General features: G+C 40.9%; 1 protein-coding gene across 5 annotated transcripts; it reads right to left on the reverse strand.

The window, feature by feature from the left end:
* Positions 1–1,377: 1,377 nt before the first annotated feature.
* Positions 1,378–16,671, reverse strand: LOC144022281 (SWI/SNF complex subunit SMARCC1-like). Of its 5 annotated transcripts, none has more exons than XM_077526970.1 (28): positions 16,406–16,670; positions 15,361–15,480; positions 15,194–15,279; positions 15,027–15,108; positions 14,868–14,960; positions 14,730–14,799; positions 14,580–14,649; positions 14,426–14,501; positions 13,565–13,690; positions 12,017–12,111; positions 11,493–11,623; positions 11,360–11,419; positions 11,245–11,282; positions 11,006–11,127; positions 10,857–10,928; positions 9,762–9,875; positions 9,424–9,577; positions 9,223–9,330; positions 8,536–8,595; positions 8,184–8,442; positions 7,926–8,087; positions 6,679–6,734; positions 6,277–6,430; positions 5,996–6,168; positions 5,782–5,916; positions 3,816–4,128; positions 3,610–3,735; positions 1,378–2,696 (listed from the first exon to the last, which is right to left on the reverse strand). In XM_077526970.1, exons 1-28 carry the CDS (start codon positions 16,577–16,579, stop codon positions 2,605–2,607), a joined length of 3,321 nt encoding a protein of 1,106 aa, XP_077383096.1. In that variant the 5' UTR covers positions 16,580–16,670; the 3' UTR covers positions 1,378–2,604. The 5 variants fall into 5 exon arrangements, with proteins under 5 accessions (XP_077383096.1, XP_077383095.1, XP_077383094.1 ...); XM_077526969.1 differs by having other exon boundaries at positions 12,017–12,138; XM_077526968.1 differs by having other exon boundaries at positions 9,223–9,577; positions 16,406–16,671.
* Positions 16,672–17,383: the final 712 nt, after the last annotated feature.

Here is a 17,383-nt window from a genome sequence, read left to right on the forward strand (position 1 = left end):
GTGCTATATAAATAAAGTTTGATTTGACTTGAAATATAACTTAACGTTTCTTGGCTTAATAGATACAGTAGGCTATAGAACACCATAGACGGAAAACAAAAGTTGCATATATTTGACAGTAGTGGTAACTAGGGATGTCCCGATCCCGTGATCGGAACCCGAGTCCCGATCACGTAAATTTCAGCTGATCGGTATCGGGAGAAAATGATCGGGGTTTTCATTTTTGGCAATTTTGTTTTTATTATTATTATAGGGGCTACAAAGCAACAAAATCACTCTGTGGTAAACGTATTGCCAAACAAAACGTTTTATTTATTTTTATTTATTATTTTGTGCACTTCTGATGTCACCCCCCCCAAAATTATTGGGATGGTTTTGTTTAAATTGAAAAATAAAAAAAATAATAAAACATTGGAAGAACTACCCCCCCCCCCCCCCCCCCCCCTCATGAATAGAAATCATGATTCACAAACTGTTGAATTCTTTACATGGTAATTATGATTACTGTACATTTTTATAAAGCACCGTATTACATGTATGTAGTACCACACAATATAGATCAATCCTGCCTATAACTCTATACCCATGCAACATACAACTTGGAGGGCAGGTATGTGCTCTAGAGCGCACGTGGTGATGTTGTGATGTCAAGCTAGTGACACACGCACAAATTCACAAGCACCCCCCTCCCCCCAAAGTGTGTGTTATTCTTTTCTGTTGTGTTTGCTAACCAGAGCAGAAGTAATGCTCGACTGCCCTCCCTCCCTCTCCCCACCCTCCACGTCTGCTGCCCCTCCCCCTCCTAAAAACACACCACTAACAACCATAACAAACACACAAACAAGCTCACATTTTTTTAACCACATTACTCACGCTGTGTTCACTACTTCATTAGCTATTAGTAGTTAACATCGGGCACTTCGCTGGTAGTACTAGTAGTGCACAGATGTCAACTAGTGCACTGGCAATACGGAGTAGCAGTTCTCCTAGTATGCTAAAGTTGTCCAACCAGTGTGTAGAAATGTTAAAACAGTTGAATAAAAAAATAATAATTTTTTTTTTATAAAAATCAGTCCCCCATTTTCATAATTGCCTCGTGATATTAGACCGCAAATTGTTCTATGAAAAGTGACAATTCGAATAAAAAAAAAATAAAAAAATTAGATATTCTATTTTATATATACTGCGATTGGCTGGCAACCAGTTCAGGGTGTCCCCCGGCTACTGCCCAGAGCCAGCTGAGATAGGCACCAGCACCCCCCGCGACCCTCGTGAGGAATAAGCGGTAACAGAAAATGGATGGATGGATTGATTTTTATATATATATATATATATATATATATATGGGCCGACAGGATATTCAAAGACTGAGAGGAGTGTTTGTAGAAAACATTTTATTGGCCAGCGTGTCAGTCCACGTAGCAAACAGACCAGGTACAAATATCAAAGGAAAAAGCTACAAAGAACACAACAAATTCATCTACACAAAGCAATTCCTTTAAAAATACCAATAGTAGCCATTAAAGATCATATACGCGACAGTGGTGAAACATACAGGATCGCTAGCCTGCCTGCGACGGCGTGCTGTGATATCACGAGGTCGCTTTGCCAAAAGAAAAAACAAACAAACAAAAAAACAACCCCAAAACAAAAAAAAACCCCACAGGTAACAGGAAATAGAGGTAGCAGGAGGCTAAGAGGCTAAGGGTTCTACAAGAGAAGCCAGAGGAAGGTTCTAGAAGAGGTAGCCAGCCAGGAGGAGGAAAAGGAGGTAGCAGAGATACTAACAGTGCTAGCTGTTCAGTCACTTTGTGTGTGGACCGCACTTGACTCATTTATACTCTTATTTGAAAAACTAGAATAAAGTTCATATACGTGTTCGCTGACAACCTACAGGTGCACACATTACAGACATTAAGGTTTGTCCAACACGGTTGACCAATCAAAGCGCAGGAGGGAGAGCAGAGGCGAGAGGAGGGCGGGGCTAGCGAGGTAGGCAGCGTTATGAAGCAGAGGAGGGGCGGGGCTTAGGCGCTCAGCAAGATGTAGTCGCACCGACAAAGGCAGCCGGTGTGCGTGAGCATATGTGTGTCAACTTCAGTGCGAAGATTTGAGAGTGGGAGGGGCCAAGCGCGCAAGTTTGAATCGTCATTTGTTTTGGTTAGCGGGCGCAGAAAAGTCGGAGAGGCCTCACAATGGTCAACGCACCCACAAACATTCAGTGTTACGTTTCACACACGCGCAAGCACCTTGACGCACACGCAGGCAGGCAGGCAAGCACTCACACATTCAGTTCACGTTTGACACACGCACGCGCGCACACACATTCAGTGTAAGTTTTGACGAGAGGTTCACTCGCCAGGTCGGAGGTTGTCATTTTGTACAGTGTTTGTCTGCAGCCTCCATCAGGCCCGACTATTCAGAAACAGTGTATAGAACATGTATGTGTGTGTTGTATGTGTGTCACCCTCGCCACCGAACAGAGCCCTGAGTGTGTGTTTGTGTGTCCAAGAAGATGTTTGTCAAATGGTGGTATTGATGAGTTGCAAAGGCCAATAAAAGAGGCTGCAAGTGTGTGTGCGTGTGTGTGTAGGGGGCGGGGTCTCAGTTGTCTGCTGCACGGCCACCAGAGGGTGCTGGAGGGCCAACAGGGAGTGGGGGTACTCCATCAGGCTGTGCCGGCGCTGGTCCAGGGTCTGATGGAGAATAATAAAAAATACAATAATAATAATAAATATATATATATTATTATACAACATTCAAAAACCAGGCGAGCGACGTCATCTGAAGGTGCTTTTCTATTGGCTGCTGCTGTTTACATTCTAGTTACCAATGACAGGAGATGTAACATGATTTATTTTGGGATCTTGTGTGAAAGAAAATTTATTTTGGTGCAGCCAAAATAAAATAAAATTTAAAATTACTAATTTGTCAAAAATAAAACTTGGTGGAAGGCTTTTGATCAGAAGTGGGTAAAGACTTTTTTTCATAAAATTAGTTAATTGCAAATGATATAACTAAAATACAGTTTACCTTCTCAAATATTCATAGCGTTTTCTCTAAAAAACAGAAAACGTTCCGCTTTGAGTTGAAATACATCGTTCTTTTTGTTTTGTTCTATATTTTGTTTTAGAGAAAATATCTGTTCCTCTTAATTTATACTCACTTTCTCTCTTTTTTTTTTTTTAAATTTAATTTGTATATTAATTGGTAAACTTTCATGATGGGCTTTAAATATTATTTTAAGACGGTTAAACTCCATCAATTCATGAAATTTATTTTTTTTTTTAGTTGTATACATAATGGATTTGTGTGGTCTGTATCCACAGCCGCAAACGACACAAATAGCACATTTCTGTAAAAGAAAGATGGAATCGGTGTGAAGATGAAAACGAAGGACATTTTTGCTATAATTATAGTTAGCTTTCGTTTTTTAAAAAGCATTTTAGTTTAATTTATTTCGTTAACGAAATTGTTTTAGGTTTTTTTTTTTCGTAAGTTTTAGTTAACTAAAATAACCTTGGTCATGTTACATGTCTGATAATCAAGTGACGGCGCACGCACGTCATGTCAAATGAAGTGAGGGCGGAAGGGGCATATACTACGCACACATGCCATTGGGTGCTCCCGGGTGGCGCGGGGGCATCATGGGAGGCATCCCGCCAGGTGGCGGTCCAGCGGTGGGCGGTCCAGCCATCATACGTCCAGGCAGGGGCTGTCCCGGGCCCATGGGAGCTTACGAGAAAAAAATAAATAAAAAATCTCACATGTGACACTTAATGGTGTCTGCAGGTGTGACTAGAGCTCAGCCTCACCTGTCTGACCCGGGTGGTGGGGGGCCATGGGGTGGTGACCCAAGGGGGGGTAACCGGGGTGCATGGCGGCGCCCGGCGGGGGTCCGCCGTGGTGAGGCGGCGGGGCTGCGTGGTGTGGAGGGGGGCCGCCGGGATGCATGCCGGGCGGTCCCGGGTGGGGTCCGGGACCGGGGGCGTGGCCCTGAGCCTGGGCGGCTGCGGCGGCTGCCGCCTGCTGCTCCATCTGCTGGCGAGCCTTCATCTCGGCGTACTTGAGCTGCTCCATGTGGAAGGCTTGACGTTCGGTCAACAGCTGCTGACGCTGGAGCTCCAACTGGGGAAAAAAAAAACCCAACAACATGAGACGAAGTACATGGGAGGTCATTTGTGAGAAAGAAACTCAACCAAATTGTCAAAAACGTTGCTGACATGCTGTTACCAAAGGAACAACACTTCAGATTCGGTGACTGGAGCGCTTCGGTAGAGTTTGTGAATCTGCCCAGCAGCTCAGGAGAGAATGTAAACAAATCCTTAAAAAGAACTTTTTACTGCTCTCACTTGGGGGGTTGGGGGGGGACATAACACAAGAACGCAGCAACACACAAGCACAGGAATACACACACAGGTACACACGTGCGCAGGCACGCTTAGGGACGTTTCCATTACCCTTAGTTTTGCACAAAAGGCAAGTTTTGCAAAAGCAAGCTGGAAATGGAAACACTGGATTTTCGAAGTAAAAAAGTTTTTTGAACTCTCATGAGGTGGTTTTTGTGACGTGTCGAAATAGAAGCGTTTTGCAAAAGTGCAATGGAAACACTTTTTGCGCATTAGTAGTCATGTGACACCCGCCCGGTCACAGAGGAAAGGAATGTTAACACGACGTTGTTTGCCAATGTGTGTTTTTAATTTACTTGCAATTGACTAATATTTGTTTTGAGAATTATTAATTTTGGTATTGTGTTTTAGTTTTACATGCTGAAGTGTTTTGTATACTGCACGCAAGGTTATTTTGGTTAAAATGAACGAAAAACCTAAAACTAAAATTCAAAAAACTATTTTGTTAATTAAATAAAATAAAAATGGAAAATGCTTTTTTAAAAAACGAAAACTAACTGAAACTACATTGTATGTTTACAAAGCTAAGTCTAATTATAGCAAAAATGTCCATTTTAGTCTTTGGGAATGAATTTAATGCATGAGCCTTTGGGGACGATTTAAAGGAGATTTATTTTTATATTAAAATGAATAAAGACGTTTGAAAGTGTGTCACACAGAAGTGACGTCATCTAGCAGTAGCCAATGGAAAAGCACCTTCAGATGACATCACTCCAATGGTGTTTTTTTTAAATATTGCACACAATACAAAAAAACTAAAACCAATACTTAAACTAACTAAAACTAAGTATTTATTAAATAACTAAAAGTAATCAAAATTAACAGAACCATCCTGAAAACGAATTAAAACTAAATACATTTAAAATACAAAACTCGAAAACGAAATCAAAACTAACTAAAATGAAAAATTCCAAAACTATAATAACCCTGACTGCACGTCATGAGCGCAAAAGAGCGGCGTAACCCAACGAGCCTTGTTCGAGAAGGTGTTGAATAAAAGGAGAGGAGCTTGAAAAGCCTGTCCTGCCATGTCTGGTTAATTTAACAGGGAAGACGCCAGAAAACAACAGAAACTTTAAATTATTTTTAACCAATGCAGCCTCCGGGAACAACAACATTTTAGGGTTACAGGAAGTAGGGGATAAGTAGTTTTAAGCACAAAGCGATTTAGCTATAGAGCCAGTATGCCGCTGATCATTGCACATTCCATATCATTGCATGAGAAATGGCTGTTACCGCAGGCAACAAGCGAGACACGGCGGACATCGTTGTTGGAATCCATTCTATCTGTCTGCACCGTAACATGAGTTACAGGCGGTTAAAGGGCAATGGAAATGTAGCTACTGGGGTTAAAGTCTTGTGTGCAACTTACAGCCTCCTTTTCGCGGTCCATGATGGTTTCGAGCTCCTCAAAGTGCCTCAGCTTGATCTCCAACTTCTTCATCTGAGTCTCCACCAGCAGCGCCACAAGTGACTTGATCTTCCTCTCCTCCACAGCCGCCAGGTGCTGACCAGAACATGGCATCCAAGATATTTACAACGGGAGCGCACGAGCGCTCACGTGACTTGATGATGCGACGCGTCACCTTGGCCTTGGTGGCAGCCGACGCCAGGGCGGCGGCGGCCGCTGTGGCGATGTTTCCTTCGCCCATGTCGTGCTCCATCTTTTTCCTCTTCTCCTCTCCTTCCTCCGCGGTGGCTTTCTCGTCCTTCTCCTGTTCAGAGGACGACGTCTCCATGGACTCGTCTTCGTCTTTGTCTGGCAGGAGGGAAGACACGATACATCAACGTGTCACGTGACAATCGGCATGTTGCATTACCAACAATGCAGCCAAGTGTGAACTCAAAAATGAAGAAGGTGACCAACCAGCAGGCGTGGCCTTGGCCTCGTGTCCGTCTTCGCTCTCATCCTCTCGCTCTGAAACCTCCCCGGCCTCCTTCTTCACTTTCTCAGGCGCCTCAATCTTGTCACTTTTCTCAGCGGACTCGCTGGGCTTCTCTGCCTCATCCTTGGACTCAGCCTGGCGGAGTAAGACAGACATTTTACACTTCATAAAATATTCATAAAGTATGTAAGTATGTGAAAGTGACATAATTGCTGTCAAACAAAGTAAATTGTGTTCTGATGTATTTTTGACTCCTTTTTGGGACAATCATTAAAGTGCGTGCGTGTCTCTCATTGGACAGATTGGAATCCATCGACTCGTTTTGTCCGTCTGCTCTTTTTTCCACACACCAGAACAGGACGTCAATAGATTAGCCATGTCACCTTGTCCCCCTGCTGGGAGTCTGTGTCCGTCTCGGTCTTGTCGCCATCTGTGGCTTCTGCAAGGGATGGGGGAAAAAAAAAAGAAATTTTAGCGCCACAGTGGAATAATACAGTACTTCAAAAGTTGCATATTCCTTATCATTTATTTTACAAAAGCATTTGAGAAAACTGTTTTATATTCAAAAAAAATAAATAAATAAAAAATCTGAAAAGGATCCTGTAAATTTTCGTTTGAAAAAGATTCCTTGCATATTTTCTAGAAAAGGTTGTATAATGAAAAAAACCCCAATGCATATTGTGTATTTGCTAAAAAAAAAAAAAGTATTATCTTGGGGGGGAAAAAAAAGTGTATTTTTTGTATCTATATATATATATATATATATATATATATATATATATTAGTGTGTATATTTTTTTTATTAAAATAGTCCTATTTTCACCCCAAGCAATGAATCGTTATATGAAACATAAGTGATTTTCTGCAAGAGAGGGGAAAAAAAAACAAAAACAAAAAAAACATTTTTGGCAAAAAATGTAGAAATCAAAAATTACCAGTAAACTATTATTCATTTAAAAAAGGGGAAGGGGATCTATTCTTCTAGAAGAAAAGTTGCAAAGTTCTAGAAAAAGAAAAAAAAAAGCATTTGAGAACATTGTACATTATCTAGAAAGAAGTATGAGGAAAAGGTTGTTGCCTTTGTATGTTCGAGAAAATGTTATATAGCAATTGTAAGAAAAGTTGTACATTTTCTAGAGAAGTTGTGCATTTTTTAAAGGCATCAAAAACAGCTGCATATTTTGAATTCATATGAATAGCATTTGATATGTGTCATGTGTACATATTTAGAATGCGAAAACATGGATGAAGCACGTTGATTCCATGTGACCTTTAATCAGGAATAACATGATGGTGGCAGAGAGAAAAACATCTAAAGTCAGATTTAATCGAGAATAACATATGACGATGATGAAGATGATGGCAGTGGGGGAAAAACATGATGATGTGTGATGACCCATTTTCCTACAGCCCCTCCCCCCCACGTGTTCCCTTACCCCATCTGCTCTGCAGTTTTAATCCACTGGTTAACGTGGCGGAATGTGAACACACACACACACACACATCTGACAAACAACAGCACTGCTACAGTCTGCAGCCCTCTAGTGGTTGCACACGTGAAAATAAGATTTTGTGAAACTACTGATATTGCTTTAGGGTTTTTCGTTTAACCGTGGCAAGTGAGACCCACCTGTCTTCTCTGGCTCATCGGGGGCAGTGCCAGCAATGCCGCTGCTCTCCAGTCCGAAGGCGGGATCCACCTTGCCCGTGTTCCTGGCCGCCTCTTGCACCTTCTTCACGTGAGCCTCCACCAGCTCGGCAGGAACCTCCTCACGTACACGCGAGAACTCCTCTGCACAAACATGTGACACACCCGAATAAGTACGCTGACATCATTTGTTGCACGAGACGCGAGACGTATTTTCTTGTAGGTGTATATAGTAGTTACCCAGCGCGGCCCTGGCGGCAGCGGACGCCACCCTGGGGTCCACCACGGAAGCCAGGAAGGCGACTGTGCTCATGACGGGGTTTCCCGACTGGCTGAAGGGGATGGGCTGGTAGGCGAGCGGGCCCAACGACGACTCCGAACTCTCCAGGTAGGGATCCTCGATGGGCAGACGCAGGAAGTGCAGGATGCACTCGTCTTGCGTGCGTGAGCCCACGTGCTCCGACACTTTGTTCCAGTCATCTTTGTACATCTCGAGAGCCTGCCGGGTGAAAAAAACAAAAAAAACAAAAAACATTCTGTGCTTTGGGGTGCTTGTAGATAAACATTAAAAATGTGAATGGGGAGGACTGACCTCCAGCAGGAGCAAAGTCTCCTGCTCGGTCCAGTCTCGAGAGGACACCACTGATTTACCCTGAAAGCAGTAAAACACAAACAAATGATCAATACAAGATTATTTCTTTACTTTTACATATTATAAAGTCCTGTTAGTAAATGCTTTAAAATGTACTTTTAGTTATGTGAAGCACATTTTGTTACCTTGTTTTGAAATGCACTACATAAATAAAGCTGTCTTGCCTTATTTGTTCAAGTGGCAACATTTTAAATCAATCACTGTTAAATTAATGAGATAAATAAATTGAAAAAGGAAAAAATACCTTATGTAAAAATATTTTACTAATTTAATGTTTTATGTTTTTAAACATCGTATTATTTATTGTGAAACAAAAAATAAATGAATAAATGTAAAACTATGTCTATCCACTATAAAATTACTTCTGTTGTACATTAAAATATACAATTAAATCATGCTTGTGTAGCCATTTCATGAAGGTTTATGTTAAATGTATACATCACAAACATTTTAATAATAAAAAAAAATATTAAAACATTTTTTAATGACTCGCGGAAACCTTATAACAGCTAAAATGACTTTCGTTAATTTAGCTCACAGGTGAGGAAGCCTTGGTGGAGGTCTGGGCTCATGTATCACTTTCATTGCCTTTAGAGAATGACGTGTATATAAATGAGAGCTTCAGACCTTTGAATTCTTCTTGTACTGATCGGTGCGGAGGCCAAAGTTCTGGAGGTCGATGGCTTTGTCTTTCATTTTGTCAGGGAAATTGGCCATCTGCGGCGGCGGCGGAATCTGCAACATTGAAGGACACGCACGCAAAGTCACGTTGTTGCCACTCGCCGCCGCCTCCTGCTCCTGCTGCTGCTTTCCATTCCACACCCTTACCGGCGGAGGTCTGTGGTTGAGGGGCATGAGGCCAGAGGGCGTGTCGGCCAGCACGGTGAAGTGGGGGGTGGGTGGGGGTCCCATGGGCAAAGGTCTACTGTCTGAATCCACCTGGTAGTTCACCAAGCCCCACTGCTCCAGGAAAGCATGAGCCCTGCACACAATATGACACATCAGCATTTACAGATCAACATTAGGGACGCACAAAAGCAGACTTAATTATTGGGAAAATTACTCTTCTCCCCCCCCCCCCTTTTATTCTGTTAAGACTAATAACTAAAAATATGCCTATTCACGAAAAATTAACTTTGAACTTTTGGCTGACAATGCAGACTCACCTCATGATGGCACAAACGTCCCCCGTCAGGTTCCTGCGGCAGGAGGTGGAGGTGAGGTACTCTTGGGGGTTGAGGCGGTAAGTGTCGATCATGAAGTTGCGGTAGGCTAGATATCTGTTTGGGAGCGAGGGAACAAAAACATGAGCGGAAGTTGTTGACATAATAATGTCGCTGTATGTTTAATAAGCGGGAAAAAAAGTCATTATTTTTTTCAAACTCATACTTTAGTAAAACTTACCCACTACTTCGTGATTCTCTTAAGTTCGGTATGTAGGGCTCTCTCTAGTCAGCTAAGTAATTATATTACAGTGTGGCTTAAAAAAATAAAATCCATTACAGTATATTTTTAAACTACATTTCAGTTGCATTTAACTTTTATGTACAATACATTTGCATTTATTATTATTTTTTAGAAACATTTTTTTTTCAAACATTTTATTTACATTTTCTCGTGTGAAAGAATTTCTTGCGAAAAAAATAAAATCCCCCAAAATATGAACCTCATACCCCTGACCCCAAAAACACAATATTCAGAATTTAAAAAACAAAAAAACTAAAAAAAACAAATCCAGGATATGACTTATTGTAAAATTACAGACGTTTCATTTTCCCCACATAAATAAGACTATTCTTGTAATATTTTTTCTCCAAAGAATGACTACAAAATATATTTTTAGTCTCCAAAAATGACAAATTTTGTCATGACTGTTTTTCCTCTCTAGATAAATACAAGCATTTTCTCACTCCCCCACAAAAGAATATTATTGTAAAATGTATCTTTTTTTTTTTTTTTGGTCAACTAAAAATTATTTTATCCACATAAATATTGGAGCTTTAACCTCCCAACAATATGACTATTCACATAAAATTTTACTTTTCTCTCAAAAATGATTTGAATCATAAATCTTACATTTCTTTCTCTTCCCCTAAAATTTATTAACATACATTTATTTGCACATTATGACTACTCATTTTCACCCCCCCCCCAAAAAAGGTAAAAACAAAACAGGACTTTCTACTACTCAATATTCATTTCTCCCCAAAAATATGACTTAAGGAACTGTTGTCCTAATTTTGCTGCATTTCGGTGCTCACATTTCTGGAGTTTTGGACTTGTTCTTCCCATTGAAAAACTCTGGCAGTGCTCTCCTTTCGATCTCGTGGATGCTGAAATGGGAGAAGAAAACAGGTGATGCTTTAAATAAAGTCCAAGTTTCGCGGGGCCTTCGGGGTCGCCGACTCACCAGTTGTAGTCGAACCAGGCGCTATAGCTGGGAATGACGATGTGGTGCGTCTGCTCAGTCACGTTATCCTCGCCCGTGTCCATCAGGCGGCTCAACTCTGCTTTGTTCTGATCCTCGTCATCCTGAACGCAAAGTGATCATTTTGGTCATGATGATTCTGAATTTTTAATAGCATTTCTTTCTCTCTATTTGAGATTAACTGACGTATATATGCCAATTTAAATGAAATAAAATGCTACCTTTCCACCAGACAGCACAGAGTCATCCTCCATGTCATCTACAGAGTAAAAATAGCACAATTGACATGATCAATATTTTTAGTAGGTTGTAAAGTGATGTGCTGCTGTCACATACCAATGTCTGCTCCGTTGTCCCCTTTGAGAGGTGTGCTGTCAGCGTCCTTCTTTGAATGAGCTGTGTGGACACAACAAAGTGTCAATATTGCAATAACACTAAACATAAAAAAAACAAACATTTTGGAACGTACCACTCTTAGAAACACTTCCCTCCTCGATGCTCGCACCAGCGGACGAGTCGTCCAGGTCCTTGGTGACGTCATCCTCCGTGTCCTCCTCTTCGCCGCGGTGTCCTCGCCGCTTCCAGTAATGTCCCTGGTTCCTGAAAAAGGAAGTAGACGTCAGTATCGCAGATGATTTGCTGATAGCTGACATCATAGACATTGAATAAATGCATGTTGTTCACTAAATTGAATTTATTCAATCTGCCCCCGAAACTGATGTATGGTAAGTAAATGGACTTAACTTCATAAAAGCGACAACCTATAAATGACAAAAACGTAATACCCGGTGGCCCACCAAGTTTTCCTTGCTAAAATAATTATTTGAACTTGTGCGCACTGACTTCCCCCCATCAATGAACAACGCCACCAACAACACTTGACACATGATTCAGGCATGTAAATCGAAATCACCATTAAATTCAGATGTATCTTCCAGCATAAATTTGATGTCTATGGCTGACATGGTATATGCTGCGTGGCGTGTTCCTTACCCCTTCTTTCCGCCTTTCTTGCGGGACTCGGCGGGTGTGCTGGGCGGCGAGGGTGAGCGCCTCCTCTTCTTGCCGGCCGAGTTGGCCTTGCGCTCCTTGCGATCGGGCGTACGGGAAGACGACTGATCAGACAAACGCCCGTGCAGCGCGGAGGGAGCGAGGGATGGAGGATGAGATAAAAGAGTGGCAGAATGAGAGGATGGAACGTTCGCACACACCAGGGGGGGAAGCAACAGGCGGGGAGGAGGCAGGGAAGGGGATGCAGTGGCGTAGACTCACGAGCAGGGTTCCTGTCTACTGTCAGCACTTCATTTAGAATTCATGTAAATGTGATTATTGACTAAAACATAAAAACTTATTAAAAAGGTACGTGTACATATTAAGGTTTGCATTTTCTTATTTACTATAAATCATTTAACTAGTTAATATGTTGAATGGTTACAAACTTACGTCAATAAACAGGTAAAACTGTTTTTATAACCCCATTTTTTAAACTTATATGTAATTTCATTATAAATCAGTAAACAACTTCTATAAAATGAACTTTTCAACAAATTTTGCATTCAGTTAATTATTTAATAAAACCAATTAACTAAAATAATTAAAGTCAAATATTTCACATTATGCAAATACTGGAATTTTCTTCAGGTTTTAAACAATTTGAGAACATGATTAATTAATTTTTTGATGAAAGAAATCCACATTTGTTAAAGGTAGCTGCTCAATTGCTTTACAAACATTTTTAGTTCATTTTTACAGCAAATCAATTAATGGAAAAACGAGGGGGGGTGGGGGGGGGGGGGGGGGCAATGACATCTTATGTAAAAGAATTTTACTAATTTAATGTTTTATATTTTCTATCATCCTATTATTTAATGTAGAAAAAAAGTAAATAAATCAATGTAAAACTTTATATCCACAATATAAGAATTAATTCTAATGTTATATTAATTTATAATTCAATTGTGCTTGGGTAGCCATTTAATTAAACAAAAATGTTTATATTAAATTGTAATTTTGCTAATATTTTTTAAAACATTATTTAAATAATATGGATTAACCAATTTTCTATAGATATACAACAATTCACAATATCTAATAAAATGCATTAATTAAAATTGTTCATACATAACATGTATAGTTAAATAAAAGAATATTAAAAAAAAAACTTAAATATTTTACTGAATCAAATTTAGGGGGGGGGGGGAAAAAGTGCTAAATTGGTGCAGCAATAAAGGCCTCTTAACATCATTGCCACATAGATTGTGCGCATGCAAGTAAACAGACTCACAATTGATAATTCCTATTCTTCTGAATTTTAAGTGCAAGAGCTCATTGAAGAGATTTTTTGTTAACATGAACAGAAACCCTGAGGTGCTTTGGAAGAAGAGAAAAGGCGTGAGGAAGGATGACGACAAGACAAGACAGACACAAGACAGACACAAGACAGACGGACAGGGCAGCTTCATGCAAGAAGACATTTCACAAGCATCTCATACAACAAACAACCTCAAAATAAGCAAAGTGTTACGTTTTCGTAACATTTACCTCCTCCTCCTTCAGGAAGATCTTCTGGCGGAAGGTGACGGGCTTCTTGTTGTCGTCTACCTCGTAGTCTTCCTCATTCATCCACTCATTGAAGGCGTCCGTGTCCAGGACCCACCTGGCATGGACCTGTGGTAGGGGCCATGTTTGCATTCTTATTCTTATAGAACACACTATAGACCAACAAACTGTGGGGATTGGAAGTATAGCTGAACAATTAATTGAATTATTGAATTTAAACTCAACATTGCAGTTCAATTTTCAAATCACAATGGCTAGAATTTGAAAAGGTAAACAAAAATGATCAAAATTGTTCAGCCCTACTTGCAACAGAGAGGAGCTACTTTACAAAGGCACAGTCAGTGTTGCCAACTTAATGACATTCCCAACCCCTTGGGTTTTTGTTTTTTGTTTTTTTTTTTTAAAGAAGAAGGTGATGAGTGAAAAAACAATATGAGTGTAACCATTTTCACATTGTTTTATAACCAGAAGGGAGCCGGGTGGAAGGCAATAACGCTGAACATTGCCTTAAGACATAGTGTCCATTCAACCTGTACTTTGCAAAAGCAGTGATCAATCCACGTCGGAAGCTTTTGCCTCAAGGTATTGTTCATCCAAGCTGCAAATATTTTGTTGAGATCGCCTTGCCTCATCTGTGCAACTCCACATAAGAGTAGGCCATGAAGGAGGGGGGTGCCGTTTTACACTGTACTTTTCAGTCATGGATTTTTACGAACAAAAATCTGACTTTTGAGTGACCACACAAACTTCACAACATCTTCATTTTACGTTTGTTACCTCGCAGTGTTGTGCTTTGTACTTACAATAAATTGAAGCATGCAAACATTTTATCCTCATGCTCACCTTCCAAGGTCGGTCGGCGCTAGGCGGCTCCTCTACGTCGCCGTCCACCTCGCCAGCTGCCATCCAGGTGTCGTAGCTGACGAGAAGAAACTTTTAAGAGTCAAAACTTCTGGAGGACGCATGTGAACTTCTACAAGTCCTCCTTCATGCTCACCTGTCTGGGTAGAGACCCCAGTGGACCAGAACCTGCTTATCTTTCCTCATGACAGGACGCAACCATTCCTCTGAAATACACCATTTCAAAATGAAGGATTTAAAAATAAATACATAAATAAATCAAACAGAAAGCTTGAGGACTACTAACCTTCATCCTGCTGTGATGGAGTCGGGAAAATGAGGTGTGTAGCCTTGGACTTGTCCTCAGTAATGGCACCCTACGAGAGAAAGAGCAAAGTTCTAGAAGGAGCAAAACGGTGACGTGTGGCTGCCATCTGACGCTCACCTGGTGCCTCTTGATGGCATCTTTGAGCTTACTGGCTTGCTTGGCTTCCATGTCGGGAGACAAGAAGACGGTAGGTCGGGTCAAGCAGTTGTTCTGGAATAACACGTTCAAAACCGTTACAAATGTGGATAAATGACTGCTTTTGCAATGCCTTCATACCTGCACCAAGTTTTTCTCTACATTTAAAAACATCTCCACATTCCTGTCCATACGGGAAGGGTTCTGCAGGTCAAAGCGCCGCCTGACGATGGCAGTTGAGCATATGTGAAGGGTGAATTTGCATGCTGTTGCCATGTAAATTTGAAATTTTTAAAGCACAAACTCACCAGCCCTGCTCGCTCTTGAACTTATAGACGGAGCCTAGAATATGGCAGAGAGCGCCCCCGGCCTTCATGTCCAGAAAACACTTGGCCTTGGGGGAGAAAATGAACAGTGAGAACACAAACAGCAGCAGACATCTTGGAAAGTAAAGATGGAGGTAAAGAGGTGGTACCGGCAGCTTGGTGAGAGCAGGATTGTTGACTTTGCGTCCAAACGAGTCCTCCTGGAACTGAAGCAGCTGCACCACCAGGCCAGCCAGAGACTTGCTGGAAGGCGAGTCATTCTGGACGTACTAACAACACACAGACATTTGACATTACATCACAGTACACACTCTCATGGAATACCTGAAAATCTGAACTATAAACACACCGCATACCTTTTCTTTTTCTTTTTTAAGTTTTGCTCAAGGTACCCTCTTGCTTGCTTTGCAAATGTTAGAGTTTATCTTTTTATGTTTGGTCACATGACATTGGCAATGCAAGCCCAAGATGTCAATTTTAGTTGACAGCAAGGAGCGGTGTTTAAGAATGTCCCAAAATGTCTGAAAATGGATGGATTAATCTGCTTAACAATTATTCCACAATCGTATTATTAATCAGAATAGCAGGGCACATAGAACATTATTGCAAAGAAAACTTTGATTTGAGTTCCTCTTTAAACAACAGGATATTTTTTTCATTTATACCTCAGAAACTATATATATTGTAGTAAATACTTGCTGTAAATACAAATTGTCATTTGAACTAGACAGCTATTAAGCATGCAAGAGACAGTCAGATATGATAATAAATCAAGCATGAATAAAGACTTTTGTGTCACCAGAATTAATTGTTGATTTGGTAATTATTTGTCAATGTCACTTTCTATGTGTGGCGTAAGCAGACAGTTTAGCACTTTACACCTCAATTTCCACAGTGTAAATGTTTAATGTTTAATAACATTAGCTAGTGCTAGCTGGTTAGCTTTACAAAGTATGACTATTGGATAAAAGGTACATCATTAAAATATGCTCTTAGTGTGAGACAGACTACGCAACATTACATACAAAGCTGGAAAAGCCGTCTCCCCCCCCAAAAAAGAGCAAATAAATGCCAGTTGATCCACAAAGCGGCTGACTTTTGGATAAACCCCGTCAGTCCTCCATTGTCAGCGCGCCAGTGGCCTTCATTGGAATCAATGGGTCGACATGCTAATGCTAAGCTAAAGTAGCTCACCTTCTTGTAGTGCTTGCCGATCCACAGACGAACCGTCTCCAGTTGGGAGATGGTCTCGGAACTCTCCCAGAATTTCGCGGACGGGCTACCATCTTTCTTGCGCCCCACCGCGGTCCCGCCGCCGCTGACGGGGCCCGTGGTCGGCCCGCTAGCCGTAGTCGCCGCCGTCGCCATTGTATGTGTTTTTGTTCGCTGCGTTTGTCTTTCTCCTCCTCCGCCGCTTTGCTAATTGCTACTAGCAGCCGCTCTGTCGTTACTGCGCAAGTGCAGACGTGTTTACTTTTCAACTCTCGCGAGTTGCGAGATTTGCTTGATTGTAGGAAATGTAGTCCTGATGTCGATAGATAGATAGATAGCTAGATAGCTAGATAGCTAGATAGATAGCTAGATAGATAGCTAGATAGCTAGATAGATAGATAGATAGATAGATAGATAGATAGATAGATAGATAGATAGATAGATAGATAGAAAAAATGTGAGGGGAAAAAAAACAACTAAATCAGCATTTGAGGTGGACCCAAGGAAAAATAACCTCTATTCTACAGTAAGCAGGAAGAAAGGGAGACAGATATTTCAAGGTGTAGCCTATTAGGCCTTGGCAACTAAATAATACATAAATATATTCCAATTATGCCAAAGCAGTGGCCATGCAACTAATGCCAAGGGAAAGTATTGTTGTGGCAGCAATATATTTTATAATGACACGTTGATGAAAATACACCCAGTCCCCTATGTATTTTGCATGAAAACCCTATTATTAGGTGTTGCATGTACGCATGATATGGCACATTGAAGTCAGTTGGAACATACAGCCAAGGAGCCATGAATATAAATGGTGTAAACGGTGTATAATGTGCATGTATATGCTTAACATTGACTGCACATGTGAAAAATGTATACATTGCTGCACAATGTTCATATTCTCCTCACACCCAGTGGAGAATTCTTACAGTTACAATATGAATACTGTATTGCATA

This window comes from Festucalex cinctus, chromosome 7, assembly GCF_051991245.1.
Source record: "Festucalex cinctus isolate MCC-2025b chromosome 7, RoL_Fcin_1.0, whole genome shotgun sequence".
In the NCBI taxonomy this organism is placed as follows: Eukaryota; Metazoa; Chordata; class Actinopteri; order Syngnathiformes; family Syngnathidae; genus Festucalex; species Festucalex cinctus.